The sequence below is a fragment of the Lissotriton vulgaris genome, chromosome 6, assembly GCF_964263255.1.
Source record: "Lissotriton vulgaris chromosome 6, aLisVul1.2, whole genome shotgun sequence".
NCBI classification, from domain to species: domain Eukaryota; kingdom Metazoa; phylum Chordata; class Amphibia; order Caudata; family Salamandridae; genus Lissotriton; species Lissotriton vulgaris.
Window position 1 is genome coordinate 1,154,424,161 of NC_141694.1, and position 22,605 is coordinate 1,154,446,765.

The window sequence follows — 22,605 nt, forward strand, 5'->3', positions numbered from 1 at the left end:
GATGCGTTTAATTTTCAATTTTAATGAAGAATAAATTAGTTAAGTCTAATTCCTATTAACGCATGTTTTGCTTTGGCTTTAAATAATTAAGAATCCAAATAAAAACTTAACATGCCGGTTTGTTTTGCTACATATATTTAGTAGTCAAGGTGTTTCAAATCTTTACTTACAACACCAGCTGTATGCCCTACAGTAAAATATGGGAGATGTATTTATGTGCAAAGACAAGAGTTAATTGTAGAGTCAAATGTACGAATTTGTCTAGCATAGCTTGTGTTTGTAATTATGTATTACTCTCTCCTAGTTGGGCAAGTCAAATTTGATCCACCTTTAAGAAAGGAGACTGAACCACATCATGAACTTGTAAGTAAAATCATGAGTCTGTATCATATTGCCTGTCAAGTATTCTGCCCCAAAGTTTGTTATTTAGTATTGCTGATGTAACAGAAGGATTACAGCTGCTGACATAAAATATATCCTGCTTGGTTGAAAATTGATACACTCAAATAATTGGCTACAAATAATGATGTCAGTGTACAGATGGCAAATAATTTTATACTCCTGGGGCAACCTACAGTTTGGTCTGAGTGCAACCAAAGGGCTGCTTCACTAATACACAATGTGAAATATGTGTAGATGTTAACAGTATTAATTTCACATACATTTCAACTGCTTTCTTATTTTGACTCTTAATTTTTGCTAGATTAATTTTTTTGTTTTCTTAAAAGATTCTGCATGTGGCATTTCAATTTAAAGGAATGTCAGAGAGAGTGTTTTTTTAAAGCTGAAGGTGCTTTTATGATGAAATTTGATTTAAATATAGCCTGTTTTTCGAAATTGAGATAATGTATTGTTTTAGTTGAAAATGGACTGCAATATTTATCTAAATAACTGCGCGAACTAGTTTTAAAAAGCTGATAAATACAATGTTCATATCTATTGTTCTTCATGCAGTTATTTTACCTGATTGTAGTTATACTCAACCTAGGGTTCCCAGTTAAAAAACTTCATAATAGATTGTATTATTACAAAAAAAATGCATATCTACTGGAAGCATTAATTCCATCTAACACTGCACAATGCATTCTGCACATTCTGTCTTAACATAATTGCATGTTTTGAAACGTATTAACTTTACAACTAGAGCATGATTTTCATCTTTCTAACTTTGCATTTTCCCAATAACATTGTGTTCGTGACATGTGCAGCTGTAGATACATATGCTCTACATACTCCTACTATCTAGTGTTGGGATTGGACGTGTACAAACAGTTTTTTCTGTGAAGAAGCCTTTCGAGTTAAAAGGTGTGGTGATTCCTCATATGACTAGTAATGTGCATGGGCATCGACTCCTGAGTCAGATTTTTTTTCCCCCGCGTGTGAGGCGGGCGAGATTTGCCAGGTCTCTGAGTCAACGCCGCATAGTTTTCTTTGTTGGGGCATCAAAAATCCTCGGTTCCTGATAACTTCAGACATCCTTCTTCCATAGAATTTCATTGCCTCTGTTATCATCCAGTCATTGGATTTGCGTCTACGCCTTCGGCGACACACCTTTTGGGGCCTTGCCCCTGTCGGGCCTTTTCCCGGCAAGTCTTGTGCTTGAGGATGCAAGTACCATGATGGAAAAACACCTTTTCGCCACTGTCCATAGTGCCACTCCAAGTGCTTGTGGGCAGACAAGCACACAGTTTGCAACCTCTGCCTGTCACTAGAGCATACCGAGGCCTCCTGCTGCGATTGCCTTGCCTTCTGTTCCAAAAAAACATTCCACAACCATCGGGATCATTGGCTTGCTCGACACGCTTTGGAATAGCACTGAGACAAAGTTACATGCAGCATCTTTGGGGAAGATGACGAAGAAAAGGAAGGGAAAGGAGAGGCTGACGTTGAACAACTTGCCTCTTTCAGCCCGGAACCCAACTTCCCCTTGGAATCAGAGTCCCCAAACCTGCAGCCTAGGCCAGCGTCAGAAAACCACAGCCGTAAGTGCTAGTTTGCACTATCACCTCACTCACCGCACCTCCAGAGGCCAGGCTTTGAGCCGACAATTGACGATACGGCCTTCTGGATTGCCATTGCATTCCAGCCACGGCCAGCAGCGATCTAAGGCTTCAAAGCAGACTCTTACCCTGGCGCCAAGCAAGCCGCTTAAGACTTGGCCAGCCTCGACACAACAGTTGCCTCAATGATCTCTGGGGTCTCAGCACCGAAGGATACCTCAGAGCTGAAATACCTGTGGACACCGTTACTGATGTATGCATCAAAGCGAAAACAATTATCAAAGCTAAGACAGCTTTCGACCCCCACTTGCCCATCTATGGCAGACTTTGAGTATCGGGACCTGCCAAATTTTCAACGCCTTCATGAGAAACTGGCTTCTTGACTGTAAAGAGTGGGCATCCATCCAAATTTGGGTAAACATCTCTGCAATGCCTGCACGAAAGATGCAGGATTCACCCCCTTGTAACAGGAAGCTGACTTTTGAAGAGCAACTAGCTTTGGAACCCTCTCTACCTCCAAAACTTAAAAAGTGTCACAACAGGGGCACCTGTCTTTTGCCTTTAAACCCTCTTTCTCCTCCTGTTCCACCACCACCTCCTCATTCCCCTCTTCCTCCACTGCCACCATCATGGGGGTCACCGCCTCCTTCCCCAGAGGGCTCTGCTCATTCTTCCTATGCGGAGGGGAGCCCTCCGTTTTTAAATCCTAATGATGCTCTCTAAGACCCAGAACCCCGGCATTCCTCCTTGGGTCAATTATGGTGTTGTCCCTACAGGTGACAGTGACCTCAAACTTTACCCTGCCAAACCTTCCCCTCCTAACGATACTACCTCTTATGAGGTAATCCACAGTGCAACCACCTTTCACAAGGTGGACCTACACAAGATCCCAGATGAGAAGGACTTACTGGTAGAAACGCTCTACCACACCCAGCATGCCACACAATTCTTGCCCATGCTTCAAAGACTCAGTCAAGCCCAGTTTCATCATCCAACGTGTTGACTAGAAATACAAGCCCTTGCCATCTGACCCGCCCTACATTAGAGGCCAGTTCCCACCAGATTCCTTAGTGATGTACACCGCCCACAAATGAAAGAATGCATTAGATACTGGGATGTCTGCCACCAGACAAAGAGAATAAGATCGATGTGACGGGGAAAAGGGTTGCCTCTCAATTTGCAACTCCTTGGCGAATCACCATATCTATGGGATTGTTGTCTAGGTGTGACTGTGCCCTGTGGAATGAAATGCGAGACCTAATACAGCATCTCCCTGACAAATACAGACATTGGGCACAAGAGATTGTAGCTGAAGTGCAAATAGTCTCCAACACTACCATCAGCTTCTAGAGGCATACATTTCAGTGTATTGATCCGTAGGCATGCTTGCCTCCATGTCTGTGGCTTTAATCCAGAAGTTCAGCAGCATCTAGATCTGTGGACATCCTTTCAACAGTACTTCTGCATCAACGATCTGGATGTATGGGCAGTTCAATCGGTTCTAAAAGCTCTCTTCGGCCATGTGCATCACAATGTATTTTTTTCAAAGCAATCTGCTTGACTGCCATGTATTGCCTGCAGAAACATGGGAACACACTCTCTCCCCAGCTCTCGTCACTGACGCAAACCTTTTGAGATTGGGCTATCCTCAACAAAATACATCTGCTAGCGGAGTATCTTTCGGGACTGGACAAGAACTTTGCAGACCTGCTGAACAGGATGCAGCAACCAGTCCCAAGAGCGAGAACTCCACCTCCAAGTCCTGTTCCCGTATTTCCTACATTGGGGATTTTTTGACATAGTCCTCTTCCCCAATGCCAACTCTCCCCTCCAGGTTTCCACACCCACACCAGCAGTCCATGGCCATTGCTCTAGGGATGAACTGGTCAGGGACATTTTCCTATGCTTTTCAGTCTCTTCTTCTCCTTCCATTTGGGATTCAGAAGCACCAGGAAACCTCCCTCACCCTTATCATAGTGGCCCCGGCAGCCGTGGTACACAACTCTCCTTGAGGTGTCTGTAGTTCATCATGAGAAGCTCCCCAACAGGTTGGGCCTTCTCACTTAACACCAGGGCACGGTCAGGCCTCCTAGTACCGGGGAGCTCAACGGCGCGGTCTGGGTCTTAAAGTCCTAGAGTTTGTGTACCTCAGTAGCCACCTGAATATAACAGGTCCATCCTCAAAAAGGCATGCTGTCCCACTACTCAAGCCTTTTATGCGACAATGTGGAAAAGGTTGTACACTACTGTCTACCCAATTGCATTGATCCAATAAGGCTCACAGTACAAGGCATTATTTGCTACCTGCTTCAATTGCAACGCTCCGGCCTGGCTTACACATCCATTCGGTTACATGTGGCTGCAGTGGTAGCAAGCCTATCTAACAGTAAACATTCTTCATTATTCAGAGTACCAGTTATTAAAGCCCTTATGGAAGGACTCAAGAGAGTTATCCCTACAAGAATACCTCCAGTTCTGTCTTGGAATCTCAATGTAATCTTCACTAGTATCATGTGAACCCCCTTTTTCACTCCTGCTGTCTGCAGTTTGTCTTGGAAAGTAGCATTTTTGGTCATGTCACTTTCCTCAGGCATGTGAACGAGATCCAATCCCGCACACTGGAAGAGCCCTTTTAAGGTTGAGCATTCGAGACCTCTTATATATACTTGAGTTTATACTTATTATATACTTGTATGTGTTATGTGTATGTACTTTGTGGGCTCTGGAGATCAGCCCCAGGACTTGTCTGCTTCCACTTAGGGACTTTTTTTTTCCAACTGCCTCTATTTAACTGTCTTGATAGAAAACGACCAGCAGAGGTCAGTAAAATACCAGAATTGCTTTCTGCGGAGAGACTTAATTTTTTTTATTTTTCTGGCAATTGCCCCTATTTAACTTTCTTGATGGAAAACGACCAGCAGAGGACAGTAAAATACCAGAATTGCTTTCTGCCTATAAACTTTCTTGTTTTTATTTTTCTGGCAACTGCCTCTATTTAACTTTTTTGATAGAAAACGATCAGCTGAGGTCAGTAAAATACCAGAATCACTTTAGCAGTCTCTTGATTCCAGTCCATAGAAATTGTCTTCCAAGAGCACCCGTATACACAAATATTTTTTTCAAATCTTGTATTTTTATTAATATGACTACTAAAGGCCCTGATTTTATATTAAAAATAGAACTTTGGACTATACCATTTCCAGCTGAAAGGCAATATTTCTCTCCATGTGTTCCCATACCTGGTGTGTCACGCAGTTTGGTGCTTACTTTCCCTCCATGTTAAAGAACAGTAGATGTTTCAGCACCCAGGCTAATGTGCTGCATAGCTAAATACATATAAGGTCCCAAAGGTGAGACTGATTGCATTGCAAATGCTTGTTTAAAGAGCATGTTGAGAGGGTAGTCCTTTAAACTAAACTAAAGTTTTTACCCAAGATGATTTCTCCTTTCCACTTCAAGCAGACAATTGAACTTGCAGTGTTCTTCTCATTCACAGACTCAATAGCAGAGAGAGCACTCCACACACTAGATGTAAAAAGGGCCCTCATGTACTTTAGTGAAACATCAAAACCTTTTAGTGAGACGTAACAGTTGTTTTTCGCATACATTAAACCACACAAAGGCAGTGCCATTTGAAAAATAGGGCTAGCTCGCTGGCTAGTGAAGTGTATTCAAACTTGCTATGCAAAAAGGCAGTTTTCTGTAAAACCAAGGCCACTCTCCACCCTCAAAAAAGCAGCCTTAATGGCCTTACTTGGTAACATTACAATAGGTGATATCCGAAAAGCAGCTACCTGGTCCACACCGCACAATGTTCACAAGGGGGCTAGGCTCTTCTACGTTAAAGTTTACAATCTTCTGCAACATCCTTTGGCTAACCATTTACTTGGGGAGGACTGCTGTACATGTTGTGCAAAACGTGTATCTGCAGCCACAGATACCTCAAATGGAAGCATCTGTTTGTGGCATGTAGTACTTTAGATTCATATGCGCCACCATCCTCCCGCAAGTATTTGGTTGTTGCAGATATCTTTCCTTTCTAATTTTCTTTCTTTCATATGCTTCTCTTTGCATGGTAATCTTTCTTCATATTCTTGCTTCATCTCCATCCTCATCCGCTGTGCTAGAAAATAATCTTAACTATGGAGTCGATAAGCATGTGCATTGCCAGTCATAGGAGGCAGCACTTTATCTTGTGATGTGAAATACTTAAAAAAATAAATAAATAACAATGTTGTACATGTCCGAGCCCAGAATTAGATGGCAGGATTATGCAAAACATGTGTCTCTACAGTTCTACATGCCACAAACAGATGCTTACAGGGTAAGTAACATTTTACTTCTGCTTAGACCAGCCTGCTTTTGAATATTTCCAGTTGTGTATGTGTGACTTTCAGTCTTGATGTAATAACATGGGTTTCTTGGGTTTCTGCCTGCTAAACAGCCCGACAGGGACGATTATATGGACAGTGCAGAGGAATTATACTACACTGCAAGATCTAATCTGGTATTTTTCACCTTCTGATATTTTTTCTTTGTCAGCTTTTGTTTTATGTTTTCATTCTTTTCATTCAGAACTCTGACCTTTTGTCCTATTTCTTTGTCATTGCCTTTCTAGAATAAATCTTTCTATTCAAAAACCTGTTTCCTTTACTTTTCTACATGACTAATAGAAATATTGCTGTTGAAATCATTGTTGTATTGGGGACATTTTCAGTTCGTCGGACTATATTCCCTGCATTTGCTTCATAATGTTTTTAAATAAAGAAAGGAGAAACCTGTTAAGCTTTCTGACATGTATTTGTGTAGTTCTTAAATCAAAGGGGCAATTTTTCTGGTCTCATTTTGTTAAGTTATTCTCAGCATTGATGCTGTTTAATATTGATGCAGAGGCTAAAGATGTGTTTTCCTCCTTTTTTTATTCTGAAACAAGCCCAAATACATTGTGTGTTGTTAATATGAACTGTTTGTGCCCTTTAGAGCCTGCAGATACCACTTTAAATCACACTGACAGACGTCATGTTGATTAGTGTTTCTTTGAGGTTTTAAAATGCAATCTGACAGCTTAATGACCTTTCTGTTTTTGTTGAATGTTGCTTGCTTTCCTCGTTATCTTGCTTGACCCTGTTTCAGAGCATCTAGTGCAATCTTTCTCAGTCCACTCAAAATTAAGGTGGATGGAAATAATGGGTCCTAAAAGGTCCTTTAAAATCACATATCTAAATGTGATATATTCATCAGATTTCAGAAACTGCCTTTAAAATGTTGTCTACATTGTACATAAAACAATACTCTGGATTTACGCTGCAGAGTTTCAGATAACTGGAACATACCATTGTTATGAGATGCAGTTGAAATGGCGTAGTAGATTTTGCTTAAATACATTTTCTGTTTACTGCCATATCACAATGTGTGCATTGTTCTTTGGGGAGTTTTGTTGGGACTCCACCTCTTTAACATGGTAAAGTTAAGTTGCACATTGTTTCATTCATCATACAAAGTGCAAAAACGAACATGGAAATAACGATTCTGAGGTCATAATTCCAGGAAGCAACTCTTGTGAAAATATTCATCACTTAACACTGTCAGTTTGCATCTTGATTCATTTTGTGCTTCTTGTGCAACATATTTGGTGCTAAAAATTGTTTGTATGTATCTAAAACAAGGCTCACAATCTACACTACCCTCTCTACTCTGCTATTTTGAAACACTTGATTTCATGTTAGCCCTACATTGGTAATCTTTCCTTGCTTGGGAGGCGATACGATACCTTAATTTAGGAGACATACTTAAAGGAGGCACAATCACAGCGTTCAAGCAGTTGAAAGATGACTTCCATTTGTGAGAAAATAGGCAGTCATTAATACCGAAGTGAGACATTGAGCCATACATGGCTCATTCAGGCTAGGAGCATTGAGGGCACTGATCTGGGAGCTTGCATAAACAGGGATTTGAGTGTGCATGGGAGGGGGAACTAGTGATGACATTTTTACAAACAAATCAGATGGCCTTCTATGGAATGCCTGCAGAGGCACCTGAAATGTGTGAGGAAAAGAGGCCACTTTAAATATCCTCTACAGATGACACTACACAGCGACTAGATGACATGCATTTGGCAGACAGATAGGCAGCTGGATGGTGTGTTGAGCGTTTAGGGATTATCATGCATATATTCTATAACTCCCACAGATGCATGCGTTCTGGGGCCGGATATAAGATCTCATAACACAAATCACCAGAATACAATATCTAGGGCAGTCTTCAAGCATTCTACTGGGATTGGCACTGGCTATCAATTGCGGGAAAGCAAATGGCATCCTCAGCCTAGTAATGCTACTTCTACTCACCATCAAACAAATGTTCCTAGCAGGAGGGGGGCAAGCAAAAACACTAGTGATGTTAGACTGGATACACATGGTATGGCATATACTGGATAAGGTAAATATATCTAGTGAAAGAGCTGGCACATAAAGTGAATTCCCTAGGATATGGATGCCTGTGTTACCTTTCTATCCGTAGTTATGCTAACACTCACATGCCTCAGGACACTAGGGGTCATCTAGATCCTACCAGAAGAGCAAATGAGGTCAACATACATAAGTAGTGGAAACAACTGCTTTCAACTGGCATATACAGGTCAGACTAATTCACAGATTATAATAGATGAAATAGAAACTGCCGCTTTCCAGGATGGGGAGGATTTTATTGATTGGCTTCTATGCTTTCACTGCTTTCTGCTCAAAAACTGATATTTTTCTTTTGCCTTAAGCACTCCATGACAGCGCATATGTTTTCCAATGGCCTCCTTCGTGTCCTTCTCTGCCCTTGCACTCAGTGTTGCTCGTGCTTCTCTCCACCCTCCTCCGTGTTGTATTCACACTTGGGTATTTCCACTTGTTGCTTTCTTGCCTGTGTGCTTCTCCTCACCTGCGTGCTTCTCCTTGCCTGCTCTACGTTGCAGTCTAGCCTGTTTCTTCCACTCCCCCCCCACGTGTTGCTTATGTCCCCCATGACTCTTTCTCACTTGCCCCCTTTGTGGTTCTTTCCCATCCACCCTCTCCATTTTGTTCACAACCCCTGTACACTTAAGGGAAAATATGATTTTGCACTTGTTAATTTATTTACACGTCTGACTCGGTAAGTAACCCATAAATAAAAAACAACTATAATTGTTTTAGGCACATGCATGTGGTGCCTGTGTCTACAAAATGACACAACCGCCATGTCATAGCCCTTTTTAGGTCGAGCCTAGCGCAGCGTGCATGTGCTGCTCTATTGGAGGCTTCTTGTGAGGACTCCAAACTTCCCCGAAACTTCTCCGTGTGTGTCTGACTCCTCCCAAACATTGGATTGGGCTTTGCGTGTGGCTTTTAATAATGAAAGCACGTAAATGGCCAAAGGCGGGTGCATGTCCCACCTCTTTTCCAAAGGTTCACTCCCACTGCGTTTTGCTCTCGGGAGCGAGCAGCGGCCCGCAGGGTGGCAGCTGCATTCCTTGTGGCTCAAGCTACTGTTTACACAGAAGGCTCTGTGCTTTCGGCTGTTTTCGGCTATGCGTTATTGCAGGTCCACATGTTTGGATGCAGGTTTGGATCTCCTTTGAAGTGTTTTGTCTAAACATGTGTTTTTTTAATCTTAGATCATCCATCGTTCAATTGTGTGCTTAACCTAGAGGAACAGGAAGCAGTGAGTGGCGTTGTCAGACTAGACTTGTGACTTCTGAGTGCTACAAAATCAGCTCCGGCCGTAAACGCAGAACTTGAGGTTTTTGTTGCTTTGATTATCTATTCCTTGCGGTAATAGAGAATGAGGCATCTGAGTGCTACAAAAATCTGGACCGGGCCTAAATACAGAACTAGAGGTTCTGGGAGCTATGATTATCTGTTCCATGCGGAAATGAAGAATGGTGGCTTCTGAGCGCCATCCGGATGTGCTTTGCACGGTGTCAAATCATGGGAGTTTCTGACGCTATAAAGATCTGTTCTGAATGCAGCGAAGATCAGCTTCGGACGCTATACGTGAAGTGTATACAGGCTCACAGCCTCCACCTGTGGGAAAACCTTTGGCCCTCCTTCGGTCCTCCGCTCCCTCTTCCGTCCTTCGCTCCCTCAGCACTCCCTATTGTCCATCCGTGCTCCCCTCCAGTCCCTCCTAGTGTCGCCTGCTTTATCCTCTCTGCCCTTCTTTGGTTGCTGCTCAGTGCAGACTGAGACGGGGCAGAGCAGCTCCCACTAACCCCTCCCTTCACAACCCCGCGCTCTCCTTCCTCTCCATCCACTCCCCCCGGCCCCCTCTTTTCCACAAAAAACCTTTCTGTCCTGTGTTGCTTTTCTTTAGCTGTCACCCATGCCTTTTCCCAGTGACTGAGGTACACTGAGGGAGCTACCTATGGTGGCTCTCGGCACTGGAATAAGAGGGGTGAAGTCAAGGAAGACAGAGGTGCATCAGGAGAGGCGCACGTGCATGTCTATTCAAGCAGGTGAACGAGGTGGGGCAACCCTACCAATGCCTCATGTACTTTTGTTCCTACCTCAACAGCGCTCCATGTTGCTCTCTCTCCCCTGTGTGTCTACCCCACCCTCTCTGCAATGTGCTTGCCCTCATGTGCTTCAGCCACACAGCATTGCTTTCCTGTCTGTAAGCTTTTTCCCGTCAGGTCCACATTGCCCTATCTCTCGCCCATCTGATATTCTTCCTCCTGTGCTCCATTTCGCTTTCTCTCCCTGTCATTCGTTTCCCCCCCACCTGTGCCCTCAATCTTGTTCCTCCACACCATATCCTTTGTGTGGCTTTTAACCCGCCCGTGTTGCTTCTTTTCTCGCTTGCCTTTCACCCTCCAAACCCCAATATTGCTCTCCACCTGCTTTTATTTCTTTTTATTTACCGATCTAACTCGGATTGGTGGAAAATTCACCCACATCATTATGCAGGCGTGCACATGCGTGATTTGAGCACCTACAACATGACGCAGCCAGCAGCATCATTGGTTTTTTAAAATGTATCGTTATCCATACTGCTCAGCACCAGGGATGCTGTACAGCATCGCTAACACCTATTAGGAAAGCCAATAGATTCCAAAGGCGAGACCTGTTGGCTTTGCCAGTGTTTGCTTTACTTTGTTTTATTTAGGTATGCTTCACAGCATTAAGGATGCTAGGCAAAAAGGAAGATGAGTAAAAATCATTCGCGAAGCCAGTTTGTCCCAATTGTGAGACCTAGTGGCTTGCCAATGCAGGTTACTTTTAGGGACTTCTCATTTACTTGACTTTGTGACACTAATAAAAAGGTGCTAAAACTAATACAGACTTCCATACGATGCTATGTCTTTTAGGATATTTTATTTTCCAAACACTGGTTAAAAAGTTGTTTGTGGTGTATCCTAGCAGCATGCCTGTTGGATCTACTTCAATTTATTCCCTGTAAATACTAGTAGGAATGTCCAGTACAAACAGCTTAGGTAATAACTCGCTCTGTATACTGAAGGGAGAATGTGATTTTATTTCTCTCTTGACTGTGTTCATGCAGTGGCGGTAGGCATGGCTCGCAGGTTGGGGGCTTGCGGGCAGCTTTAAAAAATAAAATAAGAAAAGAAATTAATAAAACGTACCTTGCCGCTTCATGGTCCCGACTCGTCTCGCCTGATTCCCTGTGTCTGACTCCTGGTCGGAATAGGAAGCTGGGAGCCATGCTCCCACCCCTAAGCCAATCACAACGCGTTAATGGAGCATTCTGATTGGTCTGAGCGCCGTGACACTCCGCATGGAGAACAGGGTAGTGCGCATGATTGTTTTGGACGGCCCAAGAGGGCCTACTAAACAGTCATTGCACACAGGAGTGTCTACCAATCCTCCCCTGCAGCTCTGCCCGTCCCCTCACCCACTGCCGCAGCGGAGGAAAAAGTAATAATAATAATAACATTCTGTTACTATTATTTTATTTTATCCTTTCTTTGCTGCTCCTCAGCCTTAGTGGAGGAGCCCCCACTGCACAGCTGTTGAGCTTTTTCTTAGACAGTTCACAATACAGTATATGCAATATACAGTTTGGTATATATTTTATCTTCCATGACTATTCTATTCTACTACTCAACCGATTTACTTCTCTGCTACTTGAGCTTACATATTATGTGATCCAATACGTACTATGCTACGGTACACTTAGCTTTTTCGTTACACCAATAAAACTAGTCGTATTTATTCCGTCCCTTTAAGGTAAGGCACTCTCTTCAATTCCTTGCTTATGAGAAATGCACATTCTTTTCCATTACACCGAACATAACACAATTTAATTGGTGTATTCGTGATGCAGGATTCATTGTGTTTAGACACTTGCTCTATAGCACTTTCCTTTGCATTCCTTTATTACACTTGTTCCTCCCACCTCCATTATTTTATGTGTCCTGCTGTGACTATTAACTTTACAAGAACACCCGTATTTTACTCTACTTTTTTTTTTTTACATAGCGTCATTATTGTAAATGTCAGTAGGTGCGATTGTGCTGGTATCTAGGTATCACACAAGGATCTTATATATATTTGTTGAATAGTAATCAATCTTAATTGTTCACATGAAGATTTTATACATACATGTATCAATTTCAATACCAACTAGGTTTTTTCCCACGCCCAGTAAACGTTACTCTGTCTACTCCTACATAAAGCGGATGTCAGCTAATGTTGCTCTTTTACAAGAGACGCATATTAATACCACTGAACTAGGCAGGCTACAGGCTAAATGGCGAGGGACCTTCTGTGCCACAACATATTCAGCATATGCGCGCGGCGTCTTAATATGGGTTAGGCCGGGAACCCCTTTCCGAACACTTAGACGGGTGGTGGACAAGGAAGGCAGATATGCGCTACTGGAGGGACTCTTGGATGGACAGGGGATTCTCCTGGGAAGCATTTACGCCCCTAATACTGAACAAGATACATTTTGGGATCACCTCACAGGATTATTAGCCCATTTCACTACAGTCCCGTGGGTCTTGGGTGGTGACTACAACTGCACGCTCGACCCTTCTTTGGACCGTTCCCACCCCCCTCCTGAGCGTTCCCCAATCCCCAGGCAGGCGGAGCTATTCAGAGCATGTACCACACACTGGGCGCTTACCGATACTTGGCGACACGTATATCCCCACGCCCGCATTTACTCCTTCCACTCGATACCCCACAACCTCCGGGTCCACCTGGACAGATTCTTATGCTCTGCACCGATCTTCTCCAAACTACTTTCCTCAGACTACCTGGGTCGGATCATCTAGGACCATGATGCCCACATACTGCGCCTGACCTGGCGGCCCCCACACCCGCCTGTCCCCACTTGGCGACTCCCTACAGACTGTTTGACAGACCCGGTGTTCAGGGACTCACACAAAAAATAGAATACAGGAATACTTCTCACAGAATGCGAACACAGCAACATCGACATTAGTAGAATGGGACACGTTCAAGGTTGTGGCCTGAGGGGAATGCATCAAACAGATCGCAGGGGTTCGCCGCACATTGGAGCGGACACTCTCACCCACAGAACAGCGTCTAGCTGCACTCACTAAACAGACCGATGACTCGGAGGAACACGCCGTGCTCACAGCTGAGGCGAAATCAACATACCAGGCAGCCTGTGCTGATCTTAGGAAATATAATTTCAGGGTCTACGCCGCCAGAGTCCACAAAGACAGGGACAAAACTGGAACGTTGCTGGCCTGGATGGCGAGGCAAGATACCGAGACCAAACCGATTATGGACATCATCAACTTAGAGGATGTGCTTGTGCGTTCTCAAGCAGAGATCCTTCTGGCGTTCCAACGCTATTATGCGCAACTGTACGGGGCCCCGACACAGCTCTCCCCGTCGTCCGTGGACCTCTTCCTCGATCCACTGTCGCTACCGACGATATCGGATGCGGACAAACGTACGCTCGACACTAAAATTGCCCCCTCAGATATCACCCACGCCTTGCGGGCCCTGTCCCGCAATAAAGCCCCAGGCCTAGATGGCTTCCCGCTAGAATACTACTTGACATTCTCCCCCCTGGTGGTCCCCCGCCTGACCCAAGTGTTTGCAAAAGCCCTCGACCTAGGAGTACGTCCCAGTTCCCTACGAGAGTCAGTGATCGTTACCTTCCCCAAACCTCACAGGGACCCACGCCACATGGGTTCGTATCGCCCCATCACGCTCCTATCAGCGGACTGTAAGGTCCTCAGGAAGATATTAGCCGACAGATACACACAAGTCGTATGTCCACTGATCCACCCTGACCAATGCGGCTTCGTTCCTGGGAGAAGCACCTCACAGAACATCCGCCGGGTCTTCCATGTCCAGGATCAGGTGCGGGATAGATTCCCTCGCGCCGCCTGCCTCATTTTAGACTTAGAGAAGGCATTCAACACCCTCACCTGGCCGTACCTTTTTTCGGTCCTACGCCGTCTCAACGTTGGCCCAATACTCACAGCATACACGCGCCTCCTCTATACCGATCTGACGACACGTGTCAGGATTGGGAAACGCATTTCCGCTGCTTTTGAAGTTCGACGGGGCACCAGACAGGGGTGCCCCCTGTCACCTCTCCTTTTTGCCCTGGCGGTCGAACCGCTAGCGATTAGACTGCGTCAGGAGGGAATACACTGGGGCATCCGCTTGCGGACGTCACACACTGCGTCTCGATGTACGCAGATGACCTCCTCATCTATGTCCGGGACATCGAAATGGATCTTACCCCCATAGGAGTGGCGCTCGCTGAATTCGCAGATGCATCGGGCGCCGAGTAAATTGGGACAAATCTACGATCTACCCCTTCCACCCGGAATTGCCACCCCGGGACGTCGCCCTGTGGACCTGTAGCCTTGCATGGTCCGCGGAGGCCCCCCGTTACCTCGGTGTCCGGCTGTATCACTCCCCAGCCGACATCTTCGATAGGAATCACCGTAGGACATTGGCTAGCCTCAGACCGACTGTTGCCTTCTGGACCAAGCTCCCGCTCGCCCCGATAGGGCGGATAGCCCTGGCAAAAATGATAATGCTGCCCCGGCTTCTCTATCATTTTACCAACCTACCAGTTGTGCCGCCTGGGTCCTTTTTGCTGGACCTCAACTCACTCTTGGGCACCCTTGTTTGGGGCTCGGGACGACACAGAGTGGCCTTGAAAACCCTCCAACTCCCCACGACACAAGGTGGGCTGGGAGCTCCATCCTTTGAGTCCTATTTCCTGGCGGCACAGCTCCAATGGCTGTCGTACTGGACGGCGGACCGATATATCCAGGAGACTGGCACCCCGACCGTTAGAATTACGACCCCGGAACTGCTCCATCTCCTCCTCCCGGGCACCCAGCCTCGCCGTACGTATCCCCTCCAAGTCACGATGGCGCGTCGCTGCATGATGCGGACCCGCCGGATTTCCCCCGGGAGCATCCCGTACTCCCCGGCACTACCGCTGGTCGGCTGCCCCAGGCGGGAACTCTATTTCTCGGCTCCTATGCTAGCGGAATGGACGCACTGCGACGTCACGGACATGGAATCACTCTTTGAGGAGGGCCAACTGAAGTCGTTCGACCGCCTGGTCGCTGAGATCGACCTCCCCCCAGGTCAATTCCTTAGATACCGACAGCTGCTCGAGGGGTTCCGCCCTTATCATAATCTTCAGGCCGGCGAACCAGAAGTACATTCAGTTATTCACGCTATCTTGCACATGGGTGGGGGACGCCACTTAGTCACCTGGCTCTACAAATCGATAAGAGAACTCTCGTATGCCCCCCTGACAGCCCTACGTGCCACATGGGAGGAAGACATCGGACGCGCATTACACGACTCGGAATGGACCAAGGCGCTCGAGGCCCCGAAATGAGTCTCCAGAAACGCCCGTTTCAAAAACATCCAATATTACATACTACACAGGGCTTACCTCACACCGGCGCGACTGCAAAGATTTTACCCCACGTCACAATTCCTGTGCCCCAGATGTCATTCCCCCGATGCAGACTTCCGCCACATGTTTTGGGACTGCCCTGGCCTCCAACCCCTGTGGCGGATGGTACACGACACGCTGACAGATCTCACAGGCCTCACGACTCTAACCTCTTGGGAATCCAGTGCACTAGGTATTTTTCACATATCTAAACAGGCCCCTACGCACAAACGCTTTGTGTCCTTGGCGCTTCTACTAGCGAAAAGATGTATAGCTATGCACTGGCAATCTCCGGAGGGTCCCCCCATAGCGGCATGGACAGGGGCAGTCTGTAAATGGGCGGCGGCCGAGGAGGACGCCATCCGGGAAGAGGATGCCAAGGGAGCGCGTAAACACCCCATTTCTATGGAATGGGCCATGCTCCTGCACGGCTTCCGGCAAGCCACACGCGCTGATGTACCGCCTACGCCCAACCCCCTACTCCCCCCCCCCCCTCCCGCCTGCCCGAGTGAGCCCATAATCTCTGACTACCATTGTTACCATCCTTACCTATGCCGAGCCCGATACCCCACGCCCCCCATCGACTCAAGCCCCCCCTCATGCCAACCGCCACGCTATCCCCATACATGAGCCGATTCAACCCCCTGACCGCTCTACCCCATTGTGAATGAATATTGCGGACCCCCCTGCTACCCATTGCCCAACACCTGTCTCCTCCTGTTACGCTCTTGCTACCGCCTACATGCTCCCCCCACAGTTCTGTCCCCCCAGTTACCTGGCACCACCACTTTGCGAACTGCACAGACCCTGCTCTGACGTCCCCCATAGCAAGGACCCGCATGTCTATTGTTCATCTCCGTCCCCAATTCGGAGCTTAATTCCTGTGTACTAACCTGGATATTTGTTTAAGCGGTCTGTGATGTTCAATGGATGAAATGTCATATTGACCAGGTTTTGTTACAGAAAAGTTGCGCGAACTGCTGACCACGGCTGAATGTTGACGCCACATCAGCTGATGATTCTTTCTCTGTTCCTGCTTGATGATGCAACAATAAAAACATGTTTTAAAAAAAACTAGTTTTTTTCCCTATTAATATGATGTGTTGACTAAAAACTATGTTGGCCAATTTATTGCTGTATCTCACACAAAAGGTCAAGGGAAGTATGTGCTACAACTGTACTATACAACTTCCAATAGTAACTAAGCTCACACAGTGCATAGAACTCGAAATGTAGAGTTAAAACTATCTCAATAGGAGCAAAACAACTTTATTAATATGCCCTCGGGGATAGAGATTAAAAGCACAGCGAGACAGAGTAATGGATTTTCACTGTGTATAAGGTCAACATGTTTCTGCCGTGTGTGACTATTCAAGGCATTTTTCAGGAACAAGACTTTCAGTCACTCTGCTACAAACGAGTATCAAAATCATACTAAATATAGAATGCCATATCTACTCATGCCTGGACTCTTGACCACCTGTGCGCCGTGGCACAAGATTATCAAGTGGGTCAGGTGGCCCCTAGAAAGATCCGACATTGCCATCAACAGAGTTCCTCCGCACGTAGAGCTTTTACTTGTAGACGTCCTCACTTTCAGGAAACTCTGGTGGGGGCCCACATTTATTGAGCCAGTTTTATATTTTTTCAACTGTAGTAATTCATAGTGTCTCTCTTGTAGTTACTTTACTTTTAATAAATGCCCTGGCTCATCACCTGTGCTATGGATTGGTGAAGTTGCTTTATCACAGGTGAATTAGTCACCTTAGTCACATAGGAATGTACATATTTGAATCTAGAGAGCCATTATATATATTTATTTTCAGTCCAGATGTCCAACACAATGGCGAAGTGGTGACTGTGGGGGTCTTTGATGACAACTAATACACTTTTCGTTTTGAATGATTTTGACATTCAGTTTTCTTGACTTTAAGCTCACGGACCTTTCTGACAAATGATGGTTTGTGCCTTGAAACCTACGGGCATTTATGCAATACACACGTGATTGGGGAGCAGTATTGTCATATTATTTCCACCACTTATTTACTTATATCATCTCCCAAACCACAGTATTCACAATTCATGTATTCGTGCGCTACCATTGCTTTGTTTTAAAAAAACACAGTGCACACCCATTCACACAATCTTTATAATTTAATAAGGAATTAAACATGAACTTTGCACCAAGGCAGTCATGGCATATACTGGTTTCACATTATTATGCTCCTTGCCTGATAAAAAGACCCAAAAATAAATGTTCCCACTTTTTCGAAAAAAAACAACAGAACTATTTGTGAGGCAAAATCAGTTTGCTCCTTTTTTATCACATATAAACGGCAAAAGCAGTGTTAACCCCTATTTTCCCTATCTTTTTAAGCACAGTTTAAGCACCAGCGTTTTTTGTTAACATCTTTACCTCCTATATAAATGATTTATAACCAAGACTATATGCAAGCAATATGTTTTTAACAAATGACATACAATGCATTTTCCCAAAAGCCTTTCTATAATATACACTAATACAAAATAGGTTTCTCCATTTTATACCACTATAAGCTTCACAATAGAGAAAAATGAGTTTGCCATGTTTATTGCATCTTATTTTTTCCATGTTCTGGTCGTAGTGTTCCCTGAATATCTTGGGTTTGTGTCAAGGCTTTGGCTGTTATGTAGTGGTTGTACGCATAGAGGAACCAGGGAGGAGTGTCCAGCTTCCTCCCGTATGGGAGTAATATGATAGAAGCTGATTCTTGTATGTTAACCATGTTGATACAGATATTTGCTCACAGTAGCAAAGTCTAATTAATTCATGCAGGCTCTCAGCCAGCAATTTGAGGCCTTTCCGCTTGTATTATAGTTTAAGATTACTATTTGTTATCTAGTGCATTGTATGTGACTGACAAAATCATAGGCTTCTAGTTTGAAGGTATCTTTTCATTCCAAGTGGATTCCCAAAGCTACCACATATTTGGACATTCTTGTAACCCAGTCTCAATAAAATACAATGCTGATTTCCAAATTCTGATTAAGAAAATTAAGAGGAAAATGAGCTGATGCCATTCTCTGGCATTATCATGGCTCGGTTTACTTGTGACTACTAACATGAATGTCTTACCCTCCCTTCTATAGTTATTTTAAATGCTGCCAATCCCAGTTGCACCACAAGTATCCCATAATGTGCACACTAGGTTAAACAGTTAGCTGGGCGAGGAAAATAGAGAGGCCCCATTTCCTCCAAGTCACCTTTTCCACAGGCCCCCCCCACATAGAATTAGGGGTCTAATAACTTACAATTTGATTAAATAATACACGCCATGCAATTATTCTACCTGTATATTGGTCAAAAGCAGAAACTGAACCACAGTTGTGGTTTAAAGAACATGCAATCACCTGCTAGGAACTAGTTCTGGCTACTGTTTATAATTTTGTGGCTGTGAGAACTTTTGGATATTTTCTAAATATCCTTCCTTCTTTCCTGCAGTGCATATCAATCCAGGTTTCTTCATGTGATTGGAAGGATTTGCCCTTACGAATTGGAATAGGGATTGTGTTTAGACAAGAAACTTATTTTCTAACAGACCATATCGTCTTCATGTTCAAAAAATATTTTGGTTTGAAGATAGAACATCAGTTCCTTTACTATATAAAGTAAAACATCTTATTTCTTCCATTTATAATATCACCCTTCTGGCAAATGCAAAAACGGTCTTGTAAAAAGTCATCGAAAAAATAACTTAATTGTCAGCTTTTGGGATCCAGCTAGAAACACTTAAAGAACAGAGCATCTTACTCATCTTACATTGGCGGCCTTAATGCTACAGATTTTATTGTAATGGCATTCTACTCAAGCAATACTCCATAAAATGTAAGACGAATGCTTCTGATAAAGGCTTGTGTGGAAGTATGCAGGTGGGATTAATCAGTCATATGCCATAGAGCCCTACTAATATATTTTCATTTTGAGAAATGGTAGTTATTGATAGTGAAGGGCATATATCCACCTCGCTGCTAAAAGACCAACATTTTATTATGTTGGGCCATCACATAGATGAAAGCCGAGTATGGGTGTGTTACTTGTTGCTAAATGCTTTTAACTTTCTTCTTTGGAATACGATAACTTCCCGTCACTACATAAAAAAGGCACATACACCAATAAAGGTTTTGGCGAGGGAAAAGCTCACCCAGTTGAAAGAAAAAATTCAACTCAAAGGGGTTTTGTTTTTGTATTTTGGCATATTTGTTGCAGGAAATAAATTAGCTATCCTGTGCATTTATTATCAGACTCCAGGGAGTAATTCTGGAACAGGAGGGAAAATAGAACTTGGAATTATGTGGTAGCAGAATTGGGTAGGAATAAAGAAACAAGTGGTAATTTAGGGAGTGTTGTGGTTTTTAAAGATATACAGTTGGTTGCTTTCTATAAATAATACAATGGACTTATATTTATCATCCCTCCTTTGGATTTGTTTTCTGATGCAAAGACAATTCAATTAAATTGAAAACTAGAACGCAGACGTACATCATGCTGTGCTGTTGCTGCTCATGATTGAAATCGAAATGTGTGCTGAGGCAAAATACTCCTTTTCTTCTTTTCAGTTTGGTGTAGGCAAACTATTTCCATGTTATACTGCTCAGCTTAGTGTGTCCTAAGCGGAAAAAGTTTTGTTTGTGTAATGATTTGTAGTTCTCGATAATGTTGACTAATTGTTTCTTAATGTAATGGAAGGATGATCAGAATTGCATTTATTCTACCAAAAGAGGCTCTTCTTCCAAATTTTCCCTAGATTTGCTAGATTATTTTTAATAATTGAGGGGTTTGTTGTATAATCTAGCTGGCTTTGCCAGAAATTCAAGGTCAATTTATCATTTTGTCTCTTTAAAACGTTGCACAAGTATTTAATTTCTTTCATTCGTTTGGCAAACTGCTTATGTGATATTTTACAATCAAAAAACGGGGTGAGGTAGAGATTAAGGTTAGGTCACCCTCCTCACTGAATGCAGTTCAGCAACATCCGGAATACCGGAAGTAGAAACCTAACAATAAGAAGAACAGGGATTCCACTGAACTTGTTTGAAAAACCCTCTTTACAGAAAGAGAATTGTTTTCTATAGTCCCCTCACCCACCAGGGTTACCCCTGGGTGGCATGCTTTATCATTGCTGTCCTCTCAATCCACTGCAGAATGAGGCGTGCTGGGACTTTCGAACTATGTAGGAGCACTTAGTTTATGGAAAATATGTGTGGTGCAGTGATGTGGAGTGGGAAAAATGACGTTAAAAATACCTTGCTAGTGAACTAATATTTTATTCCATCTCCTAATCTCTATTTTTTAAAATCATGGGTTAGTACTAAGGAAAGACCCAACTGTAATGAGTATGGTGTCCATAGTACTGGGTCGACATGTTCCAAGATTTCCCCTAAAGCTCTTCTTCAGTACCACATGAGGGCCAACCCCATGCGTACTACTCCTGAAAAGATCAACGACCGCAACACCGCCACCCTCTTAGACAACCTCGCCAACCTCGGACTTAAACAACTAGTCACTTCCCCCACCCACATCGCAGGTCACACGCTCGACCCCATCTTCACCTCCAGCAATCATGTCTCCTTCAGCCACACTACGGATCTCCTCTGGACTGACCACAGCTGCGTTCACTTCACCTACAACAAGCCGAAACCCATCAACCACCTCCAACCAACTCTGCAAAGAAACTGGAACAAAATCACCACGGACCAGATCTCCGCATCGCTCCTTCTAAACACCCCAGCCCACTCTTCTAACGCAAACGAAGCCGCCGCCAACCTCACCCTATGGTTATCCAACACCGCCGACACCTTAGCACCACTGAAAAAACGTCAAAGCAAACCTGGCAGCAAAAAGGCCTCATGGTTCAACGATGATCTTAAGAAGTCCAAGAAACTCTGCCGCTCCCTTGAAAAGGCCTGGAAAAAAGACCCAACCACTAGCACCAAGGACGCCTTCAAAAACGCCACCCGCACTCACCACCAACTAATGCGAAAGGCCAAGAAAACAGCATTCAAGGATCGACTTGACAACAACGCCCACAACAGCAAGGAACTTTTCAACATCGTCAAGGAATCTACCAATCACTCAGCCAACTCCAACGACATCACCCCCTCTCAAGCCCTCTGCGACTCCCTAGCCTCATTCTTCCACAACAAGATTGCAGACATCCACAACAGCTTCGACAACCAACCCGGAGACCAACCCACCCGACCATTTGCTGAACATTCTCCCCCCGTGAACACCCTTAACAACTGGAACCCTATCTCCACTGAGGACACAATCCGCCTGATGAATTCCATCCACTCAGGATCCCCCACAGACCCATGTCCTCACCACATCTTCAACAAAGCAGACTCCATCATAGCACCGCACCTCCGAGACGTCATCAACTGCTCCCTCAACTCCGCCACCTTCCCGGAAGACTGGAAACACGCTGAACTCACCGCCCTTCTGAAAAAACCCACAGCGGACCCCATCGAACTCAAAAATTACCGCCCCATCTCGCTCCTTCCATTCCCGGCCAAAGTCATCGAGAAAGCTGTCAACAACCAGCTCGCCGCCTTCCTCGAAGCCAACAAATCCCTCGACTCCTCACAATCTGGCTTCCGAGCAAAACACAGCACTGAGACCGCCCTCATCGCAGCAACAGACGACATTCGAACTCTACTGGACAAT

The 22,605-nt window shown here is 44.6% G+C and overlaps 1 protein-coding gene across 8 annotated transcripts in view; it reads left to right on the plus strand.

The window, feature by feature from the left end:
* Positions 1-22,605, plus strand: part of MAP4K3 (mitogen-activated protein kinase kinase kinase kinase 3) — a 1,209,829-nt gene that overhangs the window by 452,015 nt on the left and 735,209 nt on the right. For 4 of the 8 annotated variants that reach the window (XM_086927231.1, XM_086927232.1, XM_086927237.1 and 1 more), the window contains 2 exons: positions 305-363; positions 6,445-6,507. In XM_086927231.1, coding sequence (XP_086783357.1) covers positions 305-363; positions 6,445-6,507 — 122 coding nt within the window. The remainder of the gene's footprint in view (positions 1-304; positions 364-6,444; positions 6,508-22,605) is intronic. The other 4 variants (XM_086927230.1, XM_086927234.1, XM_086927235.1 and 1 more) reach the window with 1 other exon arrangement.